General features: G+C 44.3%; 1 protein-coding gene across 1 annotated transcript; it reads right to left on the bottom strand.

Moving 5' to 3' along the window:
* Positions 1-3,891: 3,891 nt before the first annotated feature.
* tbx16 (T-box transcription factor 16) lies at positions 3,892-7,151 on the bottom strand. Its single transcript, XM_012830399.3, has 9 exons — positions 7,136-7,151; positions 6,691-6,847; positions 6,397-6,499; positions 5,747-5,911; positions 5,378-5,524; positions 5,198-5,268; positions 4,987-5,069; positions 4,657-4,873; positions 3,892-4,493 (listed from the first exon to the last, which is right to left on the bottom strand). The coding sequence occupies exons 1-9, from the start codon at positions 7,149-7,151 to the stop codon at positions 4,025-4,027; spliced, it is 1,428 nt and encodes a 475-aa protein (XP_012685853.1). The 3' UTR covers positions 3,892-4,024.
* Positions 7,152-11,526: the final 4,375 nt, after the last annotated feature.

Genomic DNA, 11,526 nt, shown 5'->3' with positions numbered 1-11,526 from the left:
TGGCCAAATAAAATGGTCCATTTTGGATGAAACAATGGGACCATCCACTGTATTGCGATTTTCCTGTGCTGTGTCCTGTAACTGGGTCATATTTATGTGTGACCTATGGGAGCCTTTTGTAGTGTGGGAGTCTCTTGATCATGTTTTCTACAACATGCAAGACAAACACAGGATAGGATGTGTCTGGGAGGAATCTGGGTGCCCTGTGATCTTGTGGTCTTCCCTGAATTGTCCTTGGCCATGCACTAGCTCTCTTGCACAGACAGCCTTGACAGACAAGCAACATTTCTAACCCACACAGAGTGCTGAGTGGGGTGCTATATAGGGAGTTATATGAAATACAACATCAATCATATCATTCTGGATTCAATGTTCATAAATATGAGCTATATAACACGTATTTATGAACCCTGAATCCAAAACACATAGAAGAGGTGGTTATCAACCTATTTGCTGGGCTACATTTTGTTGTGCTTGTGGTAGTCTGAAGTCTGAAGAGGTCTGTTGTTGTAGGTCTTGAACACATCCTCCTCAGACCCCCCCCACCCTTTCCCATCCACCCTCCCGACTCTTTTATGGCCATCATTAGCAACTGACATCCCTGCCAAGTGGGCAATCAGAGCTGGTCTGCGTTTGGACTTGTGAAAAGCCCATACCCCACCCCTCACAACTTTCATGGCACTTAAGGTTCTTTCACACAGGCTGGAATGGCCATATCATGCTTTGTAATGTGAGTTATACCCCCTGTGGCCAATGTCTACAGCACCAATGAGTCTTTAGAGCGAGAGGGTAAAAGTGAGGCGTGATCTCTATTACAACAACAAAAGGGGAATAAAACAAACAAACAAACAAACAAATACATAATGGAACAACCTTTAGGAGTATGGATATACACGATGCAGGATGGATTTTTGAGCAGTTTGGTTATTTTTGCGGCTGTCTTTAAAAAAACTAAGAGAGGTTTTGCACATCACACAGTTGATGGAAAGGTCTACTGGTTATTGATAATTAGTCTACTGATTTATGATAACATATTTGACCTTAGCATCCAAATGATCTTCCTAGAAATGTCCTCTATTCATGTGTTTATTTGTGTTAAGTCCATAAGTTGAAACAACTCGAAGTGCTGCCTGGGCGGGAGAAGTGAGTACTCTGTCTCGTTTGGGAACTGACACAAGGTTCCTAATTACTCATCAATTCAGTCGGTGCTCAGTTCTGATGCGTCTATTCCATTTCCCCCGCAGTCTGGCACAAAGTTCCTGCCTTTTCTTTTCATGACATGCAAAGGAGGCAATTTTCAAGGACCACAGGAAACAAGTCCAGGCATACACCCTGGTCCTCAATCCAGGGCTAAATACTTTCTCTTATTTTAATATATTTTATTTGCAGAAGTAGGTAGTAACACGCCACGTTTACTCCGTTACAGATACTTTTTTCCCAATAGATTGTACTTATATTGGAGTAAATTTTATACAGAATACTTTTCACTATTACTCATGTATAATTACTTATGCTCCGTTACATCAGGCTACATACGTTTCGATACTTTAATATTCAATTATTTGTATTCACACACGCAGTTTCTAGCCTATAACGTCAACTGCTTTGGCTACATAAACATATACATAGACGCGGCACTGGCCTCTTGTTCGTATGTAAACGCCGCATTTATATTGAACCAAGGCTCTTGACTGGAAATCTGTGGAAGTGAATCCCCAAACCTTAGTCGTGAGTGGAAATTGGTCTGACAATGGGGTGTACACATCGCAAGGACATGACAAGAAACGTCGAAGTTTAAATAGCTAATGTTAATAAGCTTAAAATCGTATTAGCTAGGTTTAATGTTACAAGCCTAGGGTATGGGGCAAAAAGCGAACGTTAGCCATCTTTTTAATTCGTGAGCGTGGATTATTTTAGATTGATTAACACTACCGTCCGGTGAAAGGCTAGTCTACACATAGCCGACATCTCCCCTGCAACAGATGTAACTTTAGCCTCTCTTCTGATCTCTCATTCCTCAAAGTATAGCATGACTTGTAGCAGCCTACACCGAAACTCAACAGACACAGCTCCACATCTCCATCACTTCAACCATGTCCCAGCCATACACAGCAAAAACAGTCTTCCCATTTATCATCTTGGTAATAAGTCAATATATGAGAACGTAGCCTAAACCAAATATCTTAAAGTGACGATACACCATTAATCAATACATCATCAAACAGCATTCGGCTGGCAACATTTCTTTTTAACTGCATATTTAAAAAAAACAAAAAAAGAATCTGAGCAAAATATGTTATTTGCAATTTCAACTGAATAGGCTATAGAAAATAATATCTGTATAGCCAGTAATGTATCGGCCTTTTATTTGATTTATTTGTTTGCGTTAACATTTGTGTGACTTGTTTTGGGTTACATTTTAATTATGCTAAGAGATTCACATTTAGAAATTTAATAATAATGTTTATTTTTATTTATGCTTCTTTCTTAGGCCCCCAAATGACCAGCAGGAGACCTCCAGCCTATAATGTATTTTTTGATTTGCTTTATTCAGAATGTGATTTACTTGTGAATGTGCAGATGGCTATGTTAAATTGTGTTTATTAGACACGTATTTTTTACATTTTATATTGTGGGCATAATCCCTCATTTAAATATAATACATATATAGGTGTAACAAATATCATCATGAGATTACTCACTACTTGAGTATTCATTTTATGAGATACATTTGTACTGTTACTCAGGTCATTATTTTGATAGGTACTTCTACTGCCTGTACTTGAGTCACTATTATTGTTAGTTATTATTATACTTGAGTACAGCTTTACTCACTCTATCCACCTGTTTATTTGTGACTAAAATAATGTACCTCAGCCAGCATCATGATTTTGAGGAAACCAGCTGTGCTTAAACTGTTTGCATAAAATGCATGATAAAATGTTGGTTTCAAGACAGAGTAAAAGCTTTCGGTTGTAAGAAAGTGTAAAAACAACTCACAGGTCCATAAATGCATGTTCTTACCAAGAATATAAGTGAATTGTTTTGGCTTGGATGTCCTAGGAATACTCTCCTCAGAAAAATGGGTTTAAGCCTTTATTCTGTATAGTTACAGGAATGTATACAGGAGATACCTTCTCTAATGGTTAGTGATAACCAATTGACCTGTGTAAGAGAAAGGGGCTGAACACAAACTAGTACTTATTAAATAACATCGACACATTTCAATGCACAAGAATACTTTTGTTTTATTCTTCAGTGTTTTTGGGCAACGGGAACTTTATAAACGACCCCCTTTCAATTGTGTTACAAACACTTTAATTAATGACACATACACTTTCAATCTATAGATCACATTGCAACTTCAGTACATACATTGACATCACACAAATGCTTTATTCCCTTTTCTATATTATAAAAATAATATTAAGCAGCAAAGGATATTAAGACCAAACTCTAAATAAATAGACACACTTCAAAACAAAGCAGACTTTTTTAAACCCCTGGTCAAGAAGGATTACAATCTGAAGTCCTTCTAAAAACGTTACAATCTCTCACACAAGCTTTCAGAGTGAACAAAAAACATGGACAAATGAAAGTCATATTTTACTACCACCCATTTCATTCCAGTCTTTGAATGATGAGTAGTAGGCCATCTCAGAGCCTGTGAAAACAGAAGGTGCTGTCGGCCTCTTGGCCTGTGGACATTTTCTCTTTCTCCATCTCTCCCACTATTCCTCTCTCTCCTTCCCTATTTCTCTCTATCTCTCTCAGTCTCCTTTTCCCTCTCTCAGTTCTCAGCGGGCCTCCCCACACCCAGTGCAAAAACAGCATGCATATGTGTGTGTGTGTGTGTGTGTGTGTGCATGTGTGTGTGTGTGGGGGGTAGGTGTAGGTGTTTTTGACAGAGAGGGAGACACAGGGACTGGCCAAGCAGATGAGTAGCAGTCTACTTCCTTTTCCTCTTCCTCTGAGATGAGCTGCAAGTCTTAAGAGGTGGTCAACTAGCCACGGCCACTGGTGCTCACCAGCAGGAGTACGAGAACAGCGGGTACTGACTCCATTCACCCACGTTGCTGTGGGGGTATCCGTGGTGCACGGCTTGCGTGCTGTAGTCCGTGGGCAGGTGCGGGGGAGCCGGGTACTGACTGGGCGCCGTGCCCACGCCGCTCCACTGGCCCAGGGCCTGCTCCGCGCCATAGGGGGCGTACAGGTGGTGATGGTGCCCCAGGACGCCGCCCGGCTTGCCCGCTTGAGCCATGGCCATGTTGAGGACGCCCGTGTAGTCCTGGTGCCCCACTGCAGGCTGGGGAGGGCAGGAAGCTGGCAGGGGTGCCATCTCGGGGGCAGGGGGTTTGTGGGTGGCGGTGGGCTCGGGGACCGTGGCTACATCCGAGACGCGGGACAACTCGTAGCTGGGCCGCCCTGTGCTGCCACCACTGCTGACCATGCTGGAGTTGGACGGGGATGGGGACTTGCCGTACTCATGGAACCTAAAGGCAGAGAAAAAGAAGGAGATTAGTTTATTATCCCAAGCATGACTGTGACATGATGACCAAATCAGAGCAGACCATCTTACAACACATACATACACTTCACACTCAACAGTGCTTTGTATGATTGATGAGAACAATAACTTAAATGTTGTGTGTGTACCGGTATGGCTGGTAGGAGGCCTGTCCCGGCACTAGCTGCTCTGCGTTGTAGATTTCTCTCCCCTCGGGCTCCAGTGGGGACTCAGAAGTGCGTATGCTGTGACTGTTCTCCCGGTCCGCCAGTGGCCACGGGGAGTACTGCTCCTCCTTCACCTCCTCAACCGCCTTCCTCTTTGGGGGTTCACCTTCGTACGACTCATAGGGAGAGCGATGGAAGTCTGCAAGCAAAGCAAGACAGAAGAATATTGAGGACCAGCTATGGAAATGGTTAAGAATACTTAGATAGATGGATTGATAGATCAACTTGATGGTGGCAGTGAGGGGTCCGTACCTGGAGAGCCTGCAGGTTCAGGTTTTACGGTGTGCATTCTCTTCGCCATTCTCTCCGGGTCAACCTGACTTCTATTGGCACGCCTACAGTGAAAAGAACCAATAGACAACTGATCAGCCCAAACCCAAACACTATACGTACAGCTCTGGCTAAGTCAGATTTATGAGTAAGAATACACACATCTAGTGAAATCAGTCCACTGGTGCCTTACCGTTTAGTGTTTGTCCCTTCATCCCTGAAACCCTTAGCGAAAGGGTTATGGTCAATTTTCAGTTTGGTAATCTGTAATAAAACAAAAGTTTTCTGTTTACAAAACTGCACAAAATGACCTCATTATGACATTGATCCAGCGTAAAACTAAATTAATAGATAATAACACTGCGGGACTAACCTTGGTGTTCTGGTAGGCCGTGACTGCAGTGAAGGCGGTCTCTGGGAAAGTGAAGGTCTGGAAAACACTCCAGCGGACGCTGTAGAGGTCGTCGGACTGGACGATGTGGAAGCGTGGGTGATACTGGTGCATGGAGTGGAGGATGATCTGAGGGCGGCAATGAGGACATCATTAGGTCATGAGGAATGGACCAACAATGGATCAAAGCAGACAATACCATTCATTCAAATCTCACTTAATAATCCCCACAGACAATAAAATGGACCTTGAGCAGACTGCAGTAAAAATGCGTCTAATTCTTTTTTTCCTTATATAAAATATCCTCAGTGAATACATGTTCTGTACTCAGATGAAATGTAGAACACGTACATGGCCGTGCTGGTCCAGGGTGTTGTTGGTGAGCTTGAGTTTGAGGAAAGATATGGGCTGTTTCATCCAGTGGCTGCCCGGGGCTGGGGAGTCTGGGTGCAGGTACGTCCTGCAGGGTGGCTGGGGCTCAGCCTTCCCAGCAACATCCCATTTGTCCTTGTTCCACTGCAAAAGAGAGCACAAGCACGAAGTCAGTCTAAGGGGATCATTGGAAACCTAACTGAAAAAAATACCAAATATAAATATATATTTGTGTATATATATATATATATACACTCAATTGAAATTGTGGTCAATTGAAAGTGACTTTTTTCTTTGTGTGTGTGTGTGTGTGTGTGTGTGTGTGTGTGTGTGTGTGTGTGTGTGTGTGTGTGTGTATTGGGGGTTGGGGACTGCAGTGGACCCACAGCAGGAGCTAGAAAAACAGGAAGAGATAATGGCCTTTGATGTGGCATTGAGGAGAGAGGGAGTGTGAGCGTTGTGGTGTTGAGGTGAGAACAGTCTGATGACTGCGAATACTGAGAGGAACCAACTGCTTGAGACACCCTCCTTCACTCAATTAGACACTGAGTCACATCAAATGCCCCACACACGATACTTCAATATCTAGGTTAGATTGAGAAAAAGCAGGTTTTCAGATGAGTCCTTACCTTATACCTGAAGCTATCCACAGGTACCATGTCCACCAACAGGATATACTTTGCATAGGGGACCATTCCAAAAAGATTGACTTTGCAGTGTGGGAACATTCTCCTGAAAGACCAAAAACAGCATGCTGTTGAATACTAACACATCAAGAGTGATCAAGATCCAGATATGAACTCTCTAAAAGCTGTAAATACAGTCATGGAGGTTTGTCTGCGATAGGCCAATCCACTAAATGTAAAATGTAAATGTAACAGGGTCGAGTTGTGCGGTCCTGCTCTTGCATGTCATTGTCTCACCTGCCAGGTTTGGTGATGATCATTTCAGTGCCGATGCCATGGAAAGACTTCCAGAGGTCGGAATCCTCCAGGGTCATCTTGATGTTGCTGCCCTGGTGGAAGTGCTCTGGGCCTCCAGCCATGGAGGATGGAGGGATGTTGAAGTTAGGCTTCATATCTAGGGTTAAGGAGAAAGTAAATTGTGAGATTGAATAAGCGCCTTGAGACCATCTTATTGTTTTGGGCGCTATAGAACTAAAATTGAACTGAACAAACAAAACTACGCTTCTCAGACATTCACATTAGTAACAGTGACATTAAGACCCCAGAAGATAGGTAGCCTTAAAAGGTAGCAATATATTTCTGTTCAGGCTGCGAATCTAATCTTGTTTCAATACAAATAACCATACACGCATCTTAGAGATGCCCCTAACCGACCACTCAAACACCAGGGTCCGTCCCTTACCTCTGATGGACTGCATCACTGGTGCAAAATATGAACTGCAGTAGACGAACGAAGCCGAGATCCAGATAAAATGTCCTTCAGTATGAGCAGCCCAGTCACTTTCTGGGGCTCAACTGTTGGGAACAAGCAGTACAATCCAAAGGTGGGTAGGTAGGTGGGGCTTGGTCAGGCGACTTGGTCGGTCTGTTAGGTCCAGAGGTACACTGAGGAAGGTGCTGAGGGACACGTCTCTACTTAGGGGACCGGAGGGGGTGTTCCAAGCTTTTAAGGGGAGCCAGGCCGTGGGAGGGGCCTGGGATCCCATTCCCGGGCTTTGAAGTGGCTCAATGAGGAGTCAATGTCATGTTCTGATTGGAGGATGGGTGAAATCAAAGAGACTTAGCAGAGCCTTGATAGCATCCCCACAGGAAGGGGGAACGGAGGAAACGCATGTTTATTAACTGCTAAAAGACTTCTAAACAAATACGGACAGGCCTCCAACCCCCCAGTCTTGTACAGCCTATAGGGGCACTGAAGAACCCCTGATATCCACATAATCTGTGCGAGAGGAAATCATAGTCTTATAGAGGGATTTTTTTTCATTTAAACATTAAATCATGCATTTAAGATAAACAGAAATAACCCTAAACACACAGGTCAGATGCTGCCAAAAGGAACCACATACCCACTTCTGACAGATGAATACATTCTGTTTACTTAGATTTTCCTATTAATTTGGGAAAGGATCTTTCAATGAGTACAAACCATATCATGATTTTATATATTTATTTGTGGATAAAATAGTTTTCATTCTGATACTTTATTTAGATAGAATCAACAATGGATCTGGGCAGAGAACACATCGTTTTGAATCTGCTTTCAGTGAAGAGACATTTGACAAAATTGTCAGATTAAAATGTCCTCTGAAAGTCCCTTCATAACAGTCAGTAAGAATTACACATCTATTGAACGGTACATTTGACGATACAAACAGCTGTTCCCTTAATCCTCTTTGATGGGGACAGAACTGCTGCACCCCTCTGGCTCAGAACAGTATAGTCATTCCACATTCCTTTCAGCATTTGTTTGACATTATGATAAAATACTTGGGGTGAAAAAAAAAAACCTCCCTTGATATCTGGCAACCCGTGTGACCCACTGCCCATTAGAGAAAGTGAGGAGTGAGGAAAGTGAGTGTCACATAAAGCAATAACGGTCTGATTACATGCGGCCATCCCTGGGGGCCAGCAGTCCAGGTGAATCTTACCTGTGGGGGTGGGAGGTGGGTGGGGGGCTCTCAAAGACCCAGTGGGGGCTTGTGTATTGCAGTGTCTAGACAGGACAAAGCCAGGGTGCTTAATCTCATTAGGAGCAGTTTCCCCCTCCAGGTATTGCCCTACTCTAAGGAGTCACAAGAAAGGGCACTGTCCTGGATGGGCCAGCACTTAGCAGCCAGTTAGATGAGCAACATTGTCCCACTGGACTGAATCTCTGGAGGGCATTACGACAGCACTATCCCCATTTTGTTCCTTTGTCATGTATCTATCAAGAACATATGAATTTGTGTGTGTGTGTGTATACACCTTTGTATGTATCTAAGGATGCACGATTAAAACTGAAGTACAGAAGTAAACCAAGGCACTGTGGCATCTCCCATCTAGCCCCAATGACCCCCCCCCCCCCAAACACACCAAATGAAATCCACAAACATCCCTATCCTGCATGGATGTCTCCACCCCTGGGCCTGGTGCTGTTAGCCCTACACATAGAGATGCTAAAGACAGGGGCATTCACCTCACCAGAGCCTCCCCCACTCCTCTCTAAATCACCTCTATTTCCTCCAAAGCACTTTCAAGTTTACCGTTACCTGTGCATTACCTCAGGTGACCCAAGCTGTTTTTGTGGATTGCAGACTGGAGTCAGAAACCTCTGCGGTTGTGGGCCATTTACAGTGTCAACATACAGCATATGTGGTGGTTCTTCAAAACTCAGGCACTTAAACATAGTGCTTTTGCCATGTATCTGCAACAAGCAGAGGAAATTAAAGTTGGGAGTCCTTGAGAGATGACATGAGGGACGATATGAGGTGTTTCCTAACATCTCTAACACCCTACCATGCATTACTCACACTTACTGTGCTCTTCTTTCTACCTGATCTCTTTGCACGTGTCAGATTGAGAAGAATTAGTGCGTAGGCGCTTACTCCAAGGTCTCCTAATTTACTGAAGCTTGATCGCTGTTCTTCAATTGTAGGTCACTTTGGATAAAAGTATATGCTGTAAAATGAATAAATGTAACAAAAAAAAAACATTTTTGTGGCTGTGGTCCACTTAGGGTGAATACATATATGTGGAGGTCCCTTCAAAACTACTGCACTTACAATACAGTGTGTTTGGTTTTGTGAGGAGATAAAAGCTTGACAGACGACATGAGGGGACGTCTCTGAGGGCCGGGCAGAAACCCGTGTTTTACTCTCCTGCACCTTGTGTTGCCAATACCGCTAAGTGCAGAATAAACATTCCCCTGGGGAGGAGCAGCAGCAGTGGCTGCTAAGGCAAGGTGTTTACGAGCAGAGAGCTGGGCTCTGGCTGTGAGAATATTGACTGAAGTGACGGAGAGCGGGGCGGGGGGTTGGGGGGCAAAGTGGACGCGTGTTTGTGGCATTAATAACCCAAACCCAAGAGGGGAGTGGGAGAGAGTGGCTCTTGGTTGACCCTGCGCCACACACTTTTGAAAAAGCATGTCCGTATTACCATTGAATGGCTCTTAAGAGCAGCACAAGTCATAAGAGAGACAGGCTTGGCGTATTGTAAAAAGGAAGGTTTTCCCAGAGAGTACCTTTTGAGGACCTCTGTATGTAGAAAGAGGTTTCTGCGAAGGCTGAAACTCATTGTTTGTCAGAGGCAGTGCTCTGGCCTTCACTCTGCGCCCACAACAAACTGTATTCACGCGGTCCGTGCTCACGTCCTCATTGTGTTCCCGAGTTGTAGGAGGGAATACTTTTGCCGGAGTGTAATCTATGTGTGTACTGTAGGAATGAGTGTGTATGTTTTGTAGTGTATTGTGTGAGTGTGTGTTCTGTGAATAGTTTCGTGTCTTATGCCTGTCTGTGTGTTTTGTAGTATCGTGTGTGTGTGTGTGGTGTGTGTGTAACATAGCTGTGCAGATTCCCTAGGCAAGCTGAGTGGAGGTGCACATTTCAACAGGAGTAGTGTCAACCCCATTACCACTGTCTGAGGTCTTGGACCAGGCCAGATGAGGAGATATCACAGTGGCTGTCAGTATTTACAGCTAGAGGCTAGTGAACCGCACACCACCACACAACACGTGGAAGAAGTGAGATATTTCATTGACTAGGTGTGGGAGACGGACATCTTAACACCTGACTGACTGTTTTTGTCAGTTGGATTACAACTGTTTATATCATTAGATGGTCATTTGCTTCACTAATTATTTGGGATCTTATTAAAGTTGTAGTTATGTTTCACTGAAGAGGCACCAAAATACATTTGAAAACTCAAAAATGAATTGGTTTTATTGTGTTCATATACCTGGTTCTCCTTGTTTAAAACCCTGGTCGGGTCCATTGAATGCACCAATGTCAAGTACACATTGGTATCTCCTGAGACAACAGACAGAGAGATTTAGAGAGAACTACTGGGCTGCACTTGGATGATAAGAGCACAAGACACTCAGCCTCCTGTCTACTTCAGTCCCTCTTGTCTGACTGAAACAAGCACGGGCGCGCGTCATGGACTTTTTAGAAGTCAAGCAACTGGAAGGAATTCAAGAATGTATGAGATTTAACCAAGTATGGGTTGGTCCTGGGAGGAAGCGGTCCGATGTTCTATTTCCTATACATGCCCCACAAAGCCACTCACTGCACAGACTCTAGCTTGCAATGTGAACATATGGCTGCTTTCATTTCGACCAAGTTAAGCTTCATTTCTGTGTATTGGAAGGGCATGACGCCATGCTTTTTTAAAACTGGACTGGACTGGACCGAAGCCACCTCAGCAGCAGTGGCAGTCTGTGCTCACCTCACCCCGGCTCATCGATCGGCCTCTTATCACCGACACTCTACCTCGGGAGGTGTCAGTCTTCTTGCCATTTGCTTTCAGTGCTGCGCGGAAGGCCCCTCGCCCTCAACGGCTTAACAGCTGCCAATACACAGGACCCTCGGCCAGGATCAGACGGCTGTGGCCAGGGCCAATAAAGCCCCCCAGAGTGGGCCGACGAGAAATCTCACACCTCGGGCCGGCATTAGCCATGCAATGGGTCCTTTTGATGCCTTAATTGGCCACTTTGAGGCAGCAGGCTTCGTCAAAAGACGGGCAAGCGAGGAGGGCTCTGATGAATGCTACGATGCCTCAGAAAGACTGATGGAGCATTAATGAAGGGATATAGGGGTG

Source organism: Clupea harengus, chromosome 7 (assembly GCF_900700415.2).
Source record: "Clupea harengus chromosome 7, Ch_v2.0.2, whole genome shotgun sequence".
Lineage (NCBI taxonomy): Eukaryota > Metazoa > Chordata > Actinopteri > Clupeiformes > Clupeidae > Clupea > Clupea harengus.
The sequence above is the reverse complement of the archived record's forward strand: the minus strand, read 5'-3'. Positions and strand labels throughout refer to the sequence as shown.

What these genes read in the sequence shown, in the direction of transcription:
- tbx16 (XM_012830399.3), bottom strand. An exon ending in CCCTGGACCAGCACGGCCAT is followed by an intron (nt 5,525 to 5,746) that starts GTACGTGTTCTA and finishes TGCCGCCCTCAG; the next exon opens with ATCATCCTCCACTCCATGCA. An exon ending in GCCTCCTACCAGCCATACCG is followed by an intron (nt 4,494 to 4,656) that starts GTACACACACAA and finishes CTCTGCCTTTAG; the next exon opens with GTTCCATGAGTACGGCAAGT.